This window comes from Phalacrocorax carbo, chromosome 2 (assembly GCF_963921805.1).
Source record: "Phalacrocorax carbo chromosome 2, bPhaCar2.1, whole genome shotgun sequence".
In the NCBI taxonomy this organism is placed as follows: Eukaryota; Metazoa; Chordata; class Aves; order Suliformes; family Phalacrocoracidae; genus Phalacrocorax; species Phalacrocorax carbo.
The window spans coordinates 117,971,529-117,990,846 of NC_087514.1; the positions used below are offsets into that span (position 1 = coordinate 117,971,529).

General features: G+C 43.9%; 1 protein-coding gene across 1 annotated transcript in view; it reads right to left on the bottom strand.

The window, feature by feature from the left end:
- TMC2 (transmembrane channel like 2) overlaps window positions 1–17,840 on the bottom strand; it is a 35,066-nt gene extending 17,226 nt beyond the window's left edge. The window contains exons 1-11 of the mRNA XM_064441745.1: window positions 17,396–17,840; window positions 16,506–16,655; window positions 13,148–13,238; window positions 12,145–12,226; window positions 11,737–11,843; window positions 9,888–9,986; window positions 5,936–6,078; window positions 4,236–4,383; window positions 3,600–3,788; window positions 1,935–2,114; window positions 943–1,095 (exon numbers count right to left, since the gene is read on the bottom strand). Coding sequence (XP_064297815.1) covers window positions 943–1,095; window positions 1,935–2,114; window positions 3,600–3,788; window positions 4,236–4,383; window positions 5,936–6,078; window positions 9,888–9,986; window positions 11,737–11,843; window positions 12,145–12,226; window positions 13,148–13,238; window positions 16,506–16,655; window positions 17,396–17,715 — 1,662 coding nt within the window. The 5' untranslated portion in view covers window positions 17,716–17,840. The remainder of the gene's footprint in view (window positions 1–942; window positions 1,096–1,934; window positions 2,115–3,599; window positions 3,789–4,235; window positions 4,384–5,935; window positions 6,079–9,887; window positions 9,987–11,736; window positions 11,844–12,144; window positions 12,227–13,147; window positions 13,239–16,505; window positions 16,656–17,395) is intronic.
- Window positions 17,841–19,318: the final 1,478 nt, after the last annotated feature.

The window sequence follows — 19,318 nt, forward strand, 5'->3', positions numbered from 1 at the left end:
GATTGTACATAGCTCTGCTATGGCTCAGCTCTGTAACCTTTGTGTGGACTCCTGAGAAAATTGCTCAGTTGTAAACAAAAGCTGCAAGGATAAAGAAGTGTAGACAGGGGAGATATGCAAGACAAGCAGGGTAAAATTGCAGGCAGAAGTAAGACTTGTAGCATGGAGATAGCTGGTGTCCCAATGATTCAAAAGGAAAAATGCTTACAAGAAAAGGTTTAAAATTCTGAGAGGGAAAGAGAAAGGATTTGGGTACCATTGGGTGTACAGAATAATGCATAGCCTTGAAGCTTGGTAAGACCTAGCTATCTATAACAGCCAATAAATAATTGCTTTTACTTTTTAAGCTGTGCATAGTCTGGCTGCAGAACTTCCTGGTGTAAGGCGAAGGTTGCAGGGTGGGTTTGTGGGGAGAAACTCTGAGGACTTGAAGGCCACCCTGCATTCATTTCAAGGGGGTTATTTTTGCCTGATTGTTCTCTCACCCCATGGCCTCATGATGCTTTAGAGGCTGGGACATGTCAAGAGTTCCCTTGAGGTATGTTCTGTGGTTGGGTTTTACTCGTGCTCCAAAGCTGCTCTGCAAGGGGAACTGAAGTGCAGCAATAAGTGGAGAAGGCAGGTTTGCTTCAAAGGCAAGGTTGTGATCTGAATGAAAACATGATGCAGGCATGGCTGCAGACTACCCAGCCTTTTGAGCTCTTCATGGCAAGTGCTGCAGAGCTGTGCAAGCCCTGGGTGCTTCCAGCTGGGGATTTCACTACCATGGCTTGAGAACTATGGCCAAGGACTTACACTGCCTTGGTGCTGCTATGTGAGAGTCTGGAAGGAGATACTATTTGTGAGGAAAACTTCAAGCCTGGAAATGCTAAAAACATCATCAACAACAACAAACCCCACCCCAAACCAGCCCAGAGACTTACTACGTAATGAATTTCTTACAATGCCAACGGTTGTCTCCCAGCACGGTCCCCTGGGCACGTCTGCGGGATCAAGGGGAGGTGGGGTGGCAGTGCTGCCATTCCCCACAGATGAGTTGTGGTAGCCAAGCAGTGTCCAGTGTGTGATGTTCTTCACCGCGTCCTCTTCAGCCAGCTGCAATGAAGAGAGACCCTCCAGCCAAAAACATCAGGAAATAAGGGTCCTAGAGGATATGTTTGGAGAAACCCGAGGCGTTGGGCTCCCCTTCCTCCCTACCAGTTACCACCCGTCCTATAAGCATCTGCTTACAACAGAATTGCGGTGCTGGCAATAGCACAGAAACTCCTTCCCTTTTGCCAGGAGCAGGGGAGCAGCAGCCCTTCAAGACAGAGAGCAGATGAAGGCACCGTGAGTTTTGGGGAGCTAGCAGCCTTCTCCCTGCACGTGGAGGAGCCAGACCTCCTTTAAGCCTACTGTGTGCAGAGGGAGCCTCCACCCAGTCCTTCCTCTCTTTCTTAATAATTTTTCAGGGCAGAGCAAACCACTCTGATTCCTCCAATTCTTCTCAGCTTAAAACAGAGTAATTTTTTCTGCAGATCAGTTAGACGTTTATCCTTTCCTGCAGTTATCTGCCTGCAACACGCTACCAGGATAAAGTTAAAGTGGGGAGGGCAGGGGAAGAGGATTATAAATTACATCCTCGGGGTCTGTGTTAATAGAAATTGCAAACAGTGTCAGATAGAGGAAAAAATCTAATTACCCTAACATGCCATGATTATAGGAGGCAATAACCACTCTCTTTTCAGGGCTGTACAGAGAAGCTGGAGACTCTGGAAACCCCTCTGGTCAGTGAGTCTCCTCGGGGTGCTGCAGCCAATGCTCGAGAGGACTGGGGACATGGGAAGCTCCTGCTGCAAAGGGAGTGATCATTCCTGCTGGCTGCGGGGACGGGCTGCGCTCACCCTTGGCTCTGGAAAATGCTAGTGAATGTGGCTTTTTAGCTCAGCTCTTACTTTTTCATTAACATCATCCATCAAGGCCAACAAAAATGTGTAGAGGTTCCCAAGGAAGAGCGCGAAGATCCGCCCCAGCTGCCATTTCAGCCCGATGCGGGGATGGTAATTTTCTAGTGCAGCGATGGTTTCAAACAGTGGAGGGCAAAACATGCCCAGCAAGGACATCACAATTTCAACCTGCCACATGAGGGAAACGAGATTACTACTAATAGTAACAACAGCGACTATCTATCTATGAGCAGAGTGGGGGCTGCCAGGAACTGGTTGGAGATTTCTGAAGGATTTCTGAAGCAAAATGAGCTCAGCTTCTGGCTTTGCTTAGTGTGCAGGCAGCCCAGTGTCAGACTTCAGGGCTGGGTTGCACAGCTTGCTCTTGCAGGAGCACTTTTGCTGTTATCTCAAAGGGATGAGCTCTGAAGAATTTGTTCCCTATCCGTCCAGACTCATGAATATTTAGGTTCCTCAAGTCCCTCATAGTACTGCTTGCATCAGCTCCGAGGTTTTTATTTTAATTTCAGAGGAAGTGCAAGACTTGGCTTGTGTGCATAAAGATAATTAGTTGATGCTAATGTTTATTTTCCATGTTCAGCACCTTTGCTTTTGCAATAGGTAATCATGGATTTGAATGGAAGCACATCAAGGACTCAGTTTTGCAGCTCATAAAAATACATCCTGTGGTATTTTTGTTCCTCTGTATGGTGTGAGATGCTAAGTTGTACTGTGGGCAGTGAGGGTCTATCTTTTTTACAGTCCTACAGTGCCTGTTGGCCTGCAGAGGAGTGTGTCTGTACAGCTGCTGGCAGGCTCTGACTCAGAGTTGTCTTTTTTGTGCTTTTCTTTGAGGACAGAGAATGGTACCCAGAACTGTATATATTCAGATCTCAAGTTATCACTAGGGAAGTCTCAAACATTAACCTTTTTTTTAAATAGGATTTTTTTCTTTGGGAAAAGTTTACTGAAATAAATCAAAGCATTTTGTGACAAAGTGCTGTCTTGCTAATGTGTTCTGAGAGAATTATGAAAATGCATGTATTTGAATTTAATTTGGCTTTGATATACAAATAGGTGATAATGTAGTATACATTAAAATTAAACCTTTCCGTAGGTTGATTTTTTTCTGTGACGAGCTTCAAGATTTGAAGTTCTCATTCCAAAGTCAGACACAGAAAATTTTTGACAATTGAAATTTTTCTGCAAGTTCTAAAATCTTATTCCCATAATTCAAGATTGATGATAAAGATCCGCATTTAGCTTTATGTGTGATCATGGACATTTCTAACATGCAGAGAGCTTTCTAGTACAGCAGTTTGTAAGCATTAATATGCAACTTGAGGTAGATTCTTTAGAAAATGATCAGTGTTGTAAGTGTTGAAGACCCTTTGACTTTTACTGTGATTTATTGTAAGAGTATTTTCCCCTCTCTGCAGGAGTTGTTAATTTTCCCTGGAAACTCTCAGTGAGACCAATGTGTTTCCCAGCTAAAGCAAGTACAAAAGAACTGAAAGGGACTTCTGGGCCCTGGTAGGGAATACCTCTTGGATATGTCTAGGAGGATCTGTCAAGGAGCACAGCCTTAGATGCTGTGCTCAAGCTGTGGCAATGATTATGCTGATGTCAATGGAAAATTATCACAGCAGAAAACTGGAAGCAAAGTTCCCTTACCTCATTTCTTTCATACCACCCAACATTCTGCATTTTGGAAAATGTCTGAGAGCGTTTCACCACAAAATAAATGAGGTAGCCACTTCCGCACAAGCAGCATATGATGAGGACGTTGGCCAAAACCCGCAGGAACCTCCTCAGGTGGATGTTCTCATCCTTGTTGCTTTCTTGCTCATCCACAATAGACTCCTGAAAAAACAGGGGTGCTCACAGAATTGGAGTGAGTATCTCGCAGCTCCTGAGCCTAAGGTAACATCAGATCATTTTCTACCCTATGAAATGCAATCCCATGCTATTTTGGCTATATTGAACCTGGTAATTTGTGTTAAGTTCAAACTAAGCTTCATACAGGCATCCCAGTTCCATTGGAAGACATCAAGTGGCAAACAGTCTGCCATGTCCCAGCAGAACATGGTGAGGGAATTGTGCTCTGAAGTAAAACAAATTGTTTGAAAATCCTAAAAAGAGGGATAGCGTGACCTAGCGCATGGGACCTGGAGCTGCTGTGGTTCAGCGCCATACCCTGTTCATACAGAGAGATGCTGCACAGATACCCAGATTTTCCCTTAAACCTCTGCCATGGAGGGGACTGGGAGCATCCCCAGAGGCAAATGGAGACATGCTGGTTAGGGTTACCTTGAAGCTGGTGGTGATGGATGCAAACTTGTTGTCCGCTGTCTCTGGGTTGCCAATGAGGTAGTCCCAGCTGGTGAACATTTTCCAGCTGAAAATAAAGTTGTCATCATCCCCGTCTGCTGTACTTTCATTGGCATTGCGTGCCATCCTGTATAAGGACATGTATTGTGACAAGGTCAGACAGTGTTTCACGGAGCCACCATGTGTCCTTCATCTTTGCAAAGCAGCGCTGGTGGCTTGGGATTGCTGGTGGGTAAGGAAAGAGTGGGGTGACCATTCTTGGGGTTTGGGTGCAGCTGTCTAACACCTGCCATTGGACTTCAGGTTTAAGGAGGACTGAACTGTCAGATGGGGTCTTCAGCACTATGCAGGTCTTGCATTAAACACAGTAATGTAGAAAAAAACCTAGCATAGGTGATTAAAGCAGGTTAAGTATTGCTTCCACCAGTGAGTGCTTGAAGAAAATTTATCTACTATGCTTCTGGGTCCTAGGGTACATTATATGATTATTATATGATTTTATATGATTATATGATGATAATTATATGATTTTGGCTACCTTTATTTAGTTAAATTTAGTCAAAAAACACTGGTGCTGTCCAACACACCCACTACAAAGCAAAGTTTTAGTGCTACTTCAGTAGCTGCACAATGCTGGAGCCAAAGAGCTTGCTGCAAGTCATGCAGGGAGAGAAAAAGGATTGTTCTTGTTAATCAGCATAGGAGCAGATATGGCTTCTGCTGTTTCCTTTCTATTATTTGATCCCTGAAATCCCTCTGTAACTCCCACTAGAGTTCCTAGCACCAGTCCCTCAAGGAAGGCGAGACAACAGATGCTGCAATTTCATGGCAAATGTACAGCAAATCCCCATGTCCCACTCCAGCCAAAGGCTCAAGAGGCTCTTTCTGCTGCACAGCAATAGGGCCTATTTTGGGAGCAATACAAATCCATAGGCTTATTCTTTCTTGCAAAGGAAGGAAAACCCCTGCACGGTGTGCCCTCCAGACAGAGACTGGGGGGGTTATTTTTTTATTTTTGGCTTTGCAGAGACCATCTCAGTGGTAAGAATTGCCTCAGCTGCATCCTTAGTGCCCTGGGGATGCTGTGGGGACCTCAGCAGTGCTGGGGGATAGTGGACCAGGGGCACAGGGATTGGAGCCCTGCTTTAAAACTCCACAGGTTGGTTTGGGGATGCATCAAAAGCAGTCTGGTAGCATTTGATTCTCTTCTGTACCCCTTGCATGATCTGTGTGACTCACATTGTTTTTCAGGAGTGTTTTTTTGCAATGAAAAGATGGGAAAAGGACCCTTTGAAATTTACTGTAAGTAAAATCCTCCTTCATGTACAGAATCCACCTGTTTGATGGCCCTGTAGTAATGTTGAAGTAAGGGTTAAAGTGATCCAGAGAGGAGGAGGAGGAAGAGGGCTGGAGAAGGAGATGGGAGAGTTCAATATAAGACATGTGAGCACATGGCTGAGGGAGGGGACTGTCCAGGTCCACCCAGCCCACCAGAGCCCGGGATGGTGGATGCTGACGTTGCGTGCAAGGACACAGCAGGCATGCAGCCCCTTTGCCCCATGCTCCCCAGCCATCCAGCCAAGGCTGGACTGAGCCGTGAGCCGTGCCCATGGAGGGGAACCCAGATGCGAGACACATCTGGTAGATTTTGCAGAGAGCATAATGTGAGCTGTACTTACGATCTTATAACAACCATCAGGCTGTAGCCGAATACACTGATCCCAACCATGAAATATGCCATTGGTAGCCTGTATTTTAACCAGCCAATTGTCCGCTGGTTGTTGTAGTAGCCATAAAAGAGTGCTGAGTATTTGATGTAGCCCTGGAGGAAAAGCAAAAGCAAACCTTTGTGTATGCTGTGCCGTTTTCTCCTGCAGGAAGGAGGTTTCTGGTGAGAACTGAAGATTTAAAATAGGGAAAATCAACTTGGAAAAAAGTTTAGTGTCTCAATCTCTGCTGTTTGCTGCCCTGTCACCTTTGAGAGCCATCCTCCTAAAAGCTTATCCTCCTAAGAGAGGTGAGAAGAGGGAAAGCATGCCAGAGGATACTGGCTCAAAACTAAAATTTAGTTTTTATCCATCACTGTTTCATCCTTCCCAGAAAAACCTCCTTATTGCTCTTTGTGGCTGTAGCACACCTGCTTCTCTAAGCCACTATAAAATCTCAGGTCTTGTAGAAATGCTGTAGCAAAGGCATTTCCCACCATTATATAAAACTTTTCCTTTCAGCTAGGAGGCAGCTGGTGCTTGGTACCCTGCAGGTTTAGTTCCTTTTACTGGCTACCACCTGCAGAGCAAATATAACTAAAGACCAAAATCAAAGCATTACTTTCCTGTGGAAAGCAGAGCTCAGACACAATATCAACCATGTTGCCTCAAATAGATCTTTTTTCTGCTGTACAAACTGTTGGGTATCCAATGAGTGTGCAGATCTCCCAATCTGCATTAGCAACCTCTCCCTATTTTTCTGTCTTATCTCATCCAACTTGATGTCTATCATTGCATATTGTACTTCTCTATTTTTTGCCTGTTGTCTTTCAGCTCATAAGTTAAGTGTAGTTACTCAGTCTGGCCATGATAGTTGAGCAAGCTCTCCTCTGATCAAGCCTTTGGAAACACCAAAATTGAGACAAAACTTGAAGCTCGTATCAGAGGCTGTGTAATGGATCTTGTTTAGAGACACTGAATAATTTACATGGGAGGGGACCTCTGGAGGTCATCTAGTCAGCTCCCTGCTCAAAGCAGATCCAATTTCAAAATTAAATGCTGTGGCTCAGGGCTGTGTCCAGCTGAGTTTTGAAAATCAAGGATGGGGACCCCACAACCTTTCTGGGCCACTCTTCCAGTGTTTGACCACCTTCATTTAATCAATTAGACTAAGGTCCCCCAAAGCACTAGGTTTTTCATTCCTAACCTAAATAGGCTTTGGTATCCCTAGTTGCCACATTAGCTACGTGTTTGCCCTGCACAAGGCTCAGCGCCGTAGGTACAGGACAACTCTGCACATGTTTCTGCCAGTGCTGCTGAGCCACTCGGGGAAATGCAAGCCTGTGGCTGGCACACCACAGCACGGCTGCTTGGGGCTCGTAGCATGTTATGTATAATGTGCTGTGGAGGTGTATTGAAAAAGGTTTTGTAAAATATAAAGGTAATGTTCATGGAAGGCACTAGTGAAGATTTTTTCTCAGATTGTAATCCCAAGTATTTGTCTTTTTGATTCATCAAATGGTGGGGACTGAAAAATTAGTTTCTCTGCTCACACCATCAGCATGTTCTTTGAACTCCATTTGTGATACATGGTGTCTGGTGTCCAAGTGAGATTTATTCCTTTCTCCTCCTCTAGAAATCCATGATGTGTCCTCCTTGCTGCCAAAGCCTACATTTCCCTGGCTTTTCTCTGTTGAAAGGTATTTTTCAGGATCACAGTATTGACTCTTCATTTTATGCCTTCTCTGAAATATGTTTCCCTATTGCACTTCTCCTGTGGAGCACGCTGGATTAAGCATCTATTCATTTTCAAAGGGCAAGCCTCAGTGAAGGGCTTCATTTGACATATTCTGGCTGCAGCAGGTATAGGTATACATCGTTGCCCCATAGCTGGAGACTGCTTCTCAAACTAGCGTGATTTCTCCCTGGTATCAAGCACCAAGGGAGTGGGTACGGGATGGGGACCTGTATGGCAGAGGGGTTCAGAGGATCAAGCCCTTGGTGACAGCAGGGGAATGTAGATGTGTGAACTGAGCTACAGGCAGGAGACTGGCAGGTCATGGTACCCAGCCTTTCATGCGATGGTACAGCTTCATCCAAGAGCAAATCTCCTTACTGATATGTGTACAGTTTATGGTCTCCCAGACAAAATCAGCAGCTGCAGTCCAGCAGTACTCCTGCAGGGGGTAATTTTGTTTGTTTGGGGTTTGGTTTTGGGGTTTTTTTGTTGTTGTTATTTTGGTTTGTTTTTTTTTTTTTTTTTCCTGGATAAATGAGTTGTATTTTTATAGTGTGCTGCTCAAATGAGCCTTTCATTCAGTGCAATGTTATTCAAAATGTTGCTAATTCATCTCTGAATTTCGGATTCTGGCAAGTTGGTGAAAGTTCTGGGAGAGCAGGAGCTAAAAGGATTCTCAGTAGAAAATGGGCGGTGAGTGAAGGTCTGGCCCCATTAGGTTCCTGGACATGCTAGTATTTGAAGCCTTATTAATAAATTCATTTAAATAATCTGGCTTACATTAAAGTAGTTGTTGGGGGGCTTTTAGCTAAGGAAGTTGTGAAGGGGTTTATTACATAGGGACTTGGCCCTACGCTTGTAATATGTGGGCCTGCACCAACAAGCATTTAAAAAATACTTTCAGAAGTAGCAGCTTTGAAAGCCAGATCCCAAGGTACTGGCCACAGCAGAATGCCTTCACCCCCTGCACACATCTTTTTCTTTTTTAAGCCTTCCCTAAAAACACTTCATCTCTTTGACCTAAATCTTCAAAGGCAAAGAGTAGCTGGCGGGGTGTGAGCTGGGATTGCAGCCAAGGGCTCATGGGTGGCTGGAAACTCGGGCCTTCCCTTTGGGTGCAAGTGCAAAACTTTGGTTCCAGCTTCATGCTCATATAAATATTTCAGGGGAACAGGGGTGGCAGGGACGTGGGAAGCAATCCCCTTCCCAAGGCTATGAGCAAGTTCAGTGGTATGGCAAGGTGCTCCCTGCCCACAAAGAGGGTCTGCAGCTTGAACTCACCTTCTGGCTGCCTGGTTTAGGGCAGCTCTTACGCTTCACCTGTGTGCCAGCTGCCTTTCTAGTTGGAAGTAAAATGGCTCTTGCACATACAAAAGTTTTTGGTTTTTTTTCAGAATAAATTTCTACATTCTATGAATGTGAGATGATGGTATAGTTTTATACAGCTTGTTCTATGTAGGTTTAAAATACAGCAGAAATGTATTTATTGCATGCTTTTTCCTCTGAAAAAGGATCTCTTTCCTGCCTGAGTTCATGAGGCAACTCTGTGAATGTGGTTTGAGTGAGTTGCACCAAGTTCATCACTGGATAGTTTACATGGTCACCTGCTTCTTCTAATGCTCATTGAAAAACCTAGCTTTGGTTTCTTGTGTTTCATGACTAAAAATACTGTGTAGATAAGAGGACATGGGGTTCCAAAATCTGCTTTAACTTCCTTCGGTGTGGAACTGTATAACTCCACTGGCCTTAGTGGATTTTACTTTGTCCTGTTGACCTCATTGACACCAGAGAGAGACATTTTGGGTAGTGTTAGCCAGCCTTGTTGGGATGTGATATGTCCCCTTTGGAATAAAAGTGTATCTGCTTTATCCCTGCAAACCCAAGAAATATACGTCTGCATGTGTTTGTGTGTGTACACATATATGTGATATATGTCAGCCAGCATATTTGTGTATGGAAGTGATTCAAATCCATATGCAGGTGTCTGCGTGTATGCATGCTGTTTTGGCCAGAAGTCTCTGGAGATCCACAAAGATTTTGTGGCAGCAGGTGTCTTCATCTTCTGGAATAAATAGGTACATTGCTGTTTTTTTCTTGGAACAAATTAATCCCTGTAGTGCCACTAACTTCTGAAGGGTTTTAGGAGGTATTCAACTGATCTCTTATGTTTAATGCTCCTGTGCTTACCTCAAAATCCCAAAGAACTGAAAAATCCATCGCTCTTGCTTGTTCAGCCCGGGGTACAGTTTTCCTTGGCATGCTCCCATATGGCATTCCCATCAGGACCTGGTAAACATTAATAACAGTGAAGCATGTATAGTATAACATACTTTACAGTTTTCTGCAGGGTTTTTTTCTTAATGTGTCCCTTTTGTTTGTTTTTCCTTTTTATTGATTTTAATATATATTTTATTTCTTAATACCAGAGCAGCAGTTTAAAATATTTAGAATTAGTATCACCCAAATAAACAGAGGACTTCCCTTTCCCTGGTAACATCCAAAGCACAGGAAGTATTTTGCCAAGAGACTGTATCCCTCAGTGAACAGCTCCAGTTTAAATGTCCTTAGTTTAGCAAGAAGTTCTTTGAACTTCATGGGTCCAATGCAATAAGGAGATTAGCTTTATCTATTTATGCAGGACTTCTCCTTTGAGAGAAGTCAAGAGCACTGGGTCGAGCTTGCAGTATATTTTGTATTATATAATCTTGAATTGAAAAATGATCTCAAGGTGAGGTGAAGGGCAGTTAGATTTGGGCAAAAAGCATATGACAAAAAGACAGAAAGAACAGTTTTCATGGCACAGCCCCTCCTGATAGCACCAAGAAAAGCAAGTCTTGCAGCAAGTCCAGCAGCTATTGAAGTCCAAAGAGAGAATGTCAAGGGCTATAGAGGGTTAATATATTTACAAGCAGACTCTGACTGGTGCCTATACCAAAATATCTCATTAGCATTCATAGCCTAGAAAGGTCCTAGCATATAATCTATCACTTATTTTTTAGGGCCATCTAATGAATTTCAGAATCATTTATGATTACATGTTTATTGCCCAGCTACTCTCCATATCATAACAGCTCAGTAGGCAATAAGTAACAGTATGCATGCTTTAAAGATGAAAGCTGTTTAGCCTTCTACCATATGCATAGTTCCTAACAAAATACATTTGTATAGTTCAGTGCTAATGGTTATGTCTCTTCATCCTGTGAGGAAACAGAGCTTTTACTTTCCGTAGTGTGAGCAACGACATTAAGGAGAACAAAAGCATGGTCCTCAGGAGAGACCCTGTGCTGCATTTTTGCTCCATAAAAATCTGCATTGAACAGAACAGATGCCACTGTCTGCAGATTGAACAGCCTTTAAAGACTGCACTGAGTAATTTAGCTGGAGCCGTAATGGCTACATTAAAAAATTCTTCAATAAACGATCATATAAAGTTGGCTATGTGATCCTTTTCCTTCTCCAAGAACAGCGAGAAATAGAAAAACTAAAAATAAAATTCTTCCTTGTGAATCATCTGAATTGGAAGTACAGGAAAGGGATATTTCCCAAACAAATCTTAGTTGGCAAAGTGCTGGGAAATCGTTTGTTCCTTCCCTCGAGGGCTCCTCCTGTGAGGCTGCACCATGGCTGCTGCCCCAGGGCCATGCCCCTCAGATGGCCCAAAAGGCAAGGGGTTCTTAATTTCTTTCAGAGCACAGTTAATTTCTTATGGCTTTTACTGTCTTGAGCTTGTACCTAGGATTCATAGGTAATATTTTTCACTGTAGTCAAAATGTAAAACTAGCCTTAAATTAGGTTTTTGAGCTCCTGTTTTAGCTGCTGGATGGGCAGGATCTTTGATAGCATCTTAGGTCTCCTGACTTCAATCTGACTTTTGTTCCTGTGTCAGTAACAGCTTTGTAAGTTGTTCTTTGTAAATAATCATCCTTATACATTTCATTTTTCTAAAGCACTGCCTGTTATAAGACACTTATTTGTGCTATCAATCTTATGTTCATGTTAAGCAGCAATATTACTGAAAGCAGAATTAAATGCTTACCTCTGGAATTATAACCAGTCCAAATATTAACCCAAAAAGGACAAGATTTACTCCATACATCCACCGCAGAAATATGAAGTAGGAAGCGACTGAGGAGCCAAAGTGACCTTAAATGAGAAGACACTTCATGGTTAGGAGTTTAGAAGGGTTCAAATGTCCTCAGCAAGACCTGGACCCCTTTACCCTCAGGTCTCCCTAGCATTTTGCCCAAGACCCTCTCAACAGTCCCCACCGCTGATGGAGACAGCAAAGCACGGAGCTGCCCAGGGTGCATGCTATGCTTCTTGTTTGGCACCAGTGCCCAGGGTGCACGGAGACTGGGGACCAGAGACCTGCAGCATTGTTTGGATGAAGGCAAAGCTGTCTTACAAAATGTCTTACTGCCGCTGCACAGCAAGTTCCACTTACTTTCCACTTCTTTTATCTTCATCTCCCAGGGTATGCACTGGGTTTTAAAATTGTCAAAGTCTCTCTTAAATTTCACCCATTTCTGAAACAAGACAACAATGCAGTGAGCAGAGAGGCGTGAAGAGGGAGGCTGCTTCGTCTGCAGGGATTTCTAATGTCAGGGTTTGGTATCGCTGCTAGGAGTGGGTGTAAAGTCCAGAGCAAATACTCTGGCCTGGGTCTGATCTTTTGAACTATTTCAGAAACTACCTTCAATCCAAAAGCCCCCACCCCCAAGTGTTCACATTCGTTATCTGAGTTTTAACCTTCCCAGGCTTTTGGAAAGTTGCAGTTGTGCTATGAGATTACCATATTATATAGGAGTGCAAAATTCAGACCTAGCTCTGGATTGAAAGAATTGATGCAGAACCACCTCTATTTAAAACAAAATTTAATTTGATAAAATACTGAGCTTGAATCCTTCCTCATCAGACCAGCAGCTAAACTCCCATTGATTTCATCATTTCAGGCCTGGCTCAGTTTTTCACTTCTCAATAAAATCTCCATGACAACATGCAACTTGGCTACCAACTTCAGTCTTAAAACACAGGCATCATTCTCCCTCTTCTCTCCTCATTACCGGGGAAGATGAAATTTTGCAGGAGTCCACAGGCAGTGCAAGAGTTTGACATGGCCTCTCTCCCCTTTAGGGGGACCTTGTCTCACAGATCCAGGTTTTGGAGATTGCAACCAGAAAGCTGTAGTTTCCCCTGCTCCTGCAAACCTGCTGTTGCTTCAGGGAAGTTCAAAATGAGATTCAGGTCAGAGGGAAATTTCCCCTTGTTCTTTCTGTAATAGTCATAGATTTGAAGCTGGCTAGTATTTTTTTGAACGCAGACAGGAGTTTTTGTTCTGATTTCCTGGTGTCTCTTTTGCCAAATACAGGTTAATAAACTCTACCAAAAATGTGCTGAATACATAACCAGCTATCCAAGCTTTTCCCTGACATCATTGCAGTACCTACCTTTGCCATCATCATCTTATATGCGTACAACTTTTTGCCCTTCCCTTTTCCCAGAGCTCCTTCAAACTTCTCTACAAAAGCTTGTGCCTCCCTAATAGGAAAATAAACAAGCAGGTTATTGAAACAGCAATGGGTCTTTAGCTTTTCACCTCTGCCTGCACCGGTGGGAAAGCAGCAGTGCTCATGCAGAGGTCGGGGTTTGGTCTCTCTCCACACCCCGTGCTGCCTCTGGGGCTCTGGCTGGTATCTGCTGGTGGTGTTGCTGTGCCATGTACAGCTTACATGCCCACCCGAGGCTAAAGCACTCATGTTCATGCAGACATGGGTCCCAAATCTTGTTCCACGCTTTTCCTTGAGTGTAGACCAAATGCCTGCCTGTTCCTCTCTCTCCGGGGTCCTCCCACCCCGGTATGCCTTCTACAACTTCCCTCTTCTGGTGCATTGGTCAAGACGAAAATAGCATTGTCTAGTGAAAAAAACCCCAAGAGGATACAGAATTTCCCTCCATGAACACCTCCCTGGAAAGATATCAGAGATGTGCAACTGGCCCAACAGGATAATCTCAGCACCAGAGAAATGAATGCACTCTAGTCAGGAGTAAAATCAAGCTGCAAACTGAAATTAGTTTTAGAATAGGAGAAATACAGAGAAAAGAACCTAGGTAGATGCTGTTAGAGTATGCTGAATTTGTGAATAAAATTCTGTTGTATATTGGTGTTGGTAATACATCATGTGAAGAGATTACATTTCAGGAGCTGGGAAGTCCTTTGCAATCCTAAACCTAGACAGACTCCTACTTGGTAGAAATAGTTGGCTAGTTCAGCCCATAACCTTGGGAAAATCACCTGTGACTTTATTTGGAAACCTAAAGTGAGATTTCTAAGTCTTGAACATACTGTTTCGCTCTCTTTGTGTTTCACATTCCTCATCTGTGCGATGGGGCTAATCCTTTCTTGTCTCAGGGTTGAGTTTGTGCAGCCAAAATAGCTAACGAATGTGCAGCACTCTGAGAGCCTTTCTGGAGACCCCTGCACAGGCAATACAACAGTTTTGTTTACGTTCATTAGCGGGTGGTAATGATTGTCATGGTTCAGGGATAAGATGAAAGGATGGAGGTGAGTTATCAAACATGATCCTAGGCAGAATTTTAGCCAAGATCCTACACCAAAGGGAAACATGTCAGAAATAATACTGCTTTGCTTTTTTTCTTTTCTTGCCGAACTTTGGACTTCAGGGTCATAAGATTTTATTTGTAATGAGCTCAGGCTTGTAGCATGCCTGTGAGATAGGAAAGCTGCTTTAATACAGTTTTCCTGTATAGATATTTACCTGGATTTTTAGAAATAATTGGCAGTGTTCAAGGCTCCTGATTTCAATGGAAGATGGATCAGGTCTTGGCCTTCAGGGTGTAAAAGAGAGAAGGAGAGAAACATGGTGACCACCAGCCTCCACAGCCTGGTCACTGCAGCTCTGAGCAGCCTCTTGGCAAACATGGAGGGGGGGACATTACCACTCCCTGTGGGGCTGTGCATGCCTTGCAATGCTATTTTGAAAGCTTTCCCAGTAGAAAGGTGTTTCAGAGGGTTTTCAACCAATAGAGCTGGGATTTGAATAATTGCCTCGGCATGGGAATGGTTTGTTATGAGCTGTTCCCTGTTGACCTGTGGGTTTTGATTTCCATGCTCTGCCCTGCCCCACTGCCCCACATTGCCCTTCACTAAGGGGTCTCTGCAGCTGCCTGAGTTGTTCCCACATTTAGTGTGGGCTGGTTGGCAATATTGTCTTTGCTCCATAAACCTCTGCAAGGTTTGTCTCCCATAGCATCCTCACAGGCAAGATAAGGAAGTGTGGGTTGGATGAGTGGACAGTGACATGGACAGAGAACAGGCTCAACAACAGAACTCAGAGGGTCATCATCAATAGAGCAGAGTCTGGATGGAGGCCTGTCACTAGTGGTGTTCCCCAGGGGTCTGTGCTGGGTCCACTCCTGTTCAACATACTCAGCAATGACCTGGATGATGGGATAGAGTGTACCCACAGCATGTTTGCTGATGATACCAAGCTGGGAAGAGTAGCTGATACACCAGAAGGCTGTGCTGCCATCCAACGAGACCTGGACAGGCTGGAGAACTGGGCCAAGTGAAACCTCATGAAATTCATCAAAACCAAGTGCAAGGGCCTGCCCCTGGGAAGGAACAACCCCATCTACCAGTACAGGCTGGGGGCTGAACTACTGAAAAGTAGCTCTATTGAGAAGGACCTGGGAGTGCCGGTGGGCAGCAAGGTGACCATGAGCCACCAACGTGCCCTTGTGGCCAAGAAGGCCAATGGTATCCCGGAGTGCATTAAAAGGAGTGTGGCCAGCAGATCGAGAGAGGTTATCCTCCTCCTCTGCTGTGCCCTAGTGAGACCACATTTGGAGTACTGTGTCCACTTTTGGGCCCCTCAGTTTAAGAAGGACAGGGAACTGCTTGAACAAGTCCAGTGGAGAGCTACCACGATCAGGGGACTGGAGCATCTCCCTGATGAGGAAAGGCTGAGAGGTTTGGGTTTGTTCAGCCTGGAGAAGAGAAGACTGAGGGGGGATCTCATCAATACCTATAAATAGCTAAAGGGTGGGTGTCAGGATGATGGGACTAGACTCTTTTCAATAATGCCCAATGTCAGGACAAGGGGCAATGGGCACAAGTTGGAACACAGGAAGTTCCAGCTTTACATGAGAAAAAACTTCTTTACTCTGAGGGTAACAGAGCAGTGGAACAGGCTGCCCAGGGAGGTTGTGGAGTCTCCGTCCGTGGAGACATTCAAAACCCACCTGGAAGCGTTCCTGTGCTCCCTGCTCTGGGTGTGCCTGCTCAAGCAGGGGGGTTGGGCAAGATGATCTCCAGAGGTCACTTCCAGCCCCTACTATTATGTGATTCTGTGATTCTGTAATGCAGCATTTTTTCCAAGTAGCACCGTCTCAGGAGTGTGAAGTAACATGGCACTTCACTGCTCTGATTTCTGTCTGACAATGGGCATGAATAAGCAAACCAGGACACAGAGTTTGCTTTTACAAGTAGCCTGACAGTAGTGAGTCATTTGGTTTTAAATACAAGGGTAGAATGACCTGGCCATGGGTATCAGTTGAACAGATTTGCACCTTGTCTGTTCTTTGGTTACAGAGGCTGAAAATCAAATTCCACATTTGAACTCTGATCATTTAAACCCAGACAGGCTGGCCAGGCTCTGCCAGTTGCTTTTTCTGAGCCTGGGGTGTAACAGTAGCAGCAGCAAATACGCAATATCTAGAAAAGGCAAAATGCATCTGACAGTCAGCAAAGACCCCAGGGGTTTGGGTTCCCCACGTGACAGATACCTGAGCACTGAGAGCTTCTTCACCATCCTCCAGGGCTTGTTTCTCATGGTGGAAATCAGTTTTTTCTTTTGCTCCACTTGCTCCATCACCATCGCAAGTTCTTCCTCTGACAGCGACTCCTCATCGGATGAGTTGGAAGAAGCAGAAGTACTGGGAGAGACACAAAATAAAGGTCACAAAATAGAAAAACTTGCAGGAGTTAGAGGGAAGGTCTTGCGTGGGGATGGGTGCAGTGCCACTGGCCCCTGGGGATCCCACACTGATGGGGGCACAGTGCCTCACTGTCCCCTGGCTTGGTGTGATGCCAGTGCAGCTTCTTCGTGCTCAGGGCAAGGCTGCTTCCAGCCAGGATAATGAAGAGGCAATTGCTCCCCGCCATAACTCACCCAGCATCGTGCTTTGGACCACACTTCAGCTACAGTAGCATTGCCTAGGGCTATAGCTGGCTTGAGAGAAATGTTTTTCACACGTTCAGAAGGAAATGGAAGATATGGGGAGAAGCAGAGGGTTGGGACAAGCAAGATTTGGAAGAAGAGACTTGAAATCATGAAAGATCCATTTTAACCTGAATGTTTCCACAGACCAACCAAAAAAATGTGCTCAGGCCTTGGTCGCTCAAGCTGCCTTGTTTAATAGTGCTTTTCTACTCCCAGCTGTAGGTGTTAGGACTCCAATCCATGCATGGATCTGATCCTGGCTGAGAAATAATAATAACAGAAGACCTTGGAAACAGTTTGGGTTTTGGCATTTTACACTACTCTTTTGCACTGTTGTATCTCTTTTGGGAGAGCAGTAATTTATTGGCAGTCTATTGGTTTTGCAGTTCTGACCCATATGCCACTGGCATGTCAATACCGCTGCCAGTCTGTGCTTAGGGATTGTTTAATTACCTGTTTTTCCTGTCTGTCTTCTGTTTGTCCTCCCCGTCCTTTCCTTTCTTGGTTGTTTTCCTTTCTTTGTTTTCTGACTCCTTTTGATCTTTGGTAGGAGCCTTTCTGCCTCTCTCCCTCTGCCAGCTTCCTTCCTTTCCTGCCTTTTTTCCATCACTGTTTTCTCTTTGGTAGTTTTTTCTCCTAGAAGTTCTGTTTTGTTGGCTACAACTGTCTTCCTCTTTGCTCTCATCTTCTTTGTCTTTCTCTTGCGTTTTTCTTTCAAGTCTGCTTGCTCTGCTGGTTTCCCTGAGGGGCTGTTTCTTAGGTGTCTTGTCCATTACTTCCTCTTCTGCAAGGGATAAAAACCAAGTACTTTGGGAAACACTTAGCTTTCCATGCTGGCAAAGTAAGGATTCACCAGAAAAGCGTAGGCAGCCAGGATGACTTGTGCAAACCCTAGCGAAGTCCATGAGTTGGACTGTGGACCTTGGTGGGCTTTGCATTATGCCCCATTCAAGAACCACATCCAGCTCTTTTGTTATGCAACTCCCATTTACGACAGTATGACTCATTTTAGCACATCAGTGACTGATATGTGACTATAAGAAAATTGGAAATTAGTTACAAATGCAAAAGCCCATCCATCAGAGAGCACAGACAGACATCTTTCTGACCTGTAAACACACCAGAGGAACGGAAACAGAAATTGCAGGCAGTTAAACAGTATGTAGTGTGCTTGTTGGTGCAACGTCCTTGAAAGCTGTTTACTTTTCAAGGCTGGGGATGGAGGTCTTCTGTTTATATAGAGGAAAGGTACAGCTTAGGCAGCATCAGGTCTTGTTTCTCTCAGTTTTCTTTTCTATAGAAAGGTCTATATCCAGAAAAGAAAACAGTCTCTGATGCACATTCATTCTTATTGGCATTGCAAGCTAAAAATCTCATTTGTCCAGAAGTCAGAAGAGCCTAAGTGCCTCCAGTTTGAAGGATTGAAATGGAGCATGATTTAATTGCAGAATATTATGGAAAGGGAAAAAAAAAAAAACATTCAAAAACCCTCAGACAGCTCCATCCCTTTTGTGACCAACTACATTAAAATCAATAGTAAGTTTTCCAGATTCTTTTGACTTCTAATTTTCCAAAATTTCTTACTGATAATAATATAGTGTTCAAACAAACAAACAAAGTTATTTTGGTATTTTCCCCAGGTTTGGAGAAGTTGTAATGGAAGAAGGAAATTGTGCTGGAGTAGGATCAAGAGTGAAAGATGAGCAGCCTAAAAGGTGAGGAAAATAGAAGCAAAAAGAATTTAAGTATTTGTATCTTTGTTTTGGTGAAAAGTTAGAGATCAATAATGAGCAAACAGTTTTTGCTTGACAGTGGTAAAGAATTAGTAGGTTTAGTAGGTAAAGGATTAGTAGTTGTCACACTTGTCATTGGGAATGAGAAGGACCTTTCAACTTATTTTCCAAAAGCTGTTAGGTAGGTTTCAGTTAGTATGTAATGGTGCATCTCAGCTGAATTTCTGTTAGTGGTCTAGATCAAAGGACCACCTACCCTCTTTGGGAAAATGTCCATTTTGGGCAGCTAACTATCATGGTTTTCATTTGCAACCTATCAAATATTAGGTTATATGTGGAGCATTAATTTGTCACTTTTATCTTGTTTTCTTGTCTGCCTGTATGGGAAAAGTGGATGTGATGAAAAAAATAAACCCCAGTCATTTGCTAATTGCTTTCTCATATTTTATGGATCATATAGACATGGCTGTGAACTGTTTTTGCAGTAGCATCTACATTCATATCACCTGTCCAGTGCTGTTATGATATTACCTCTTAGCTACCTGTCTCTATTTAGTGTTATAATCCTACCACTTAGCTATTTCTCTTTATTTACTATACACACAGGGTTAAAGCTGTTTTTAATCCTGTCACTGACTCTTCC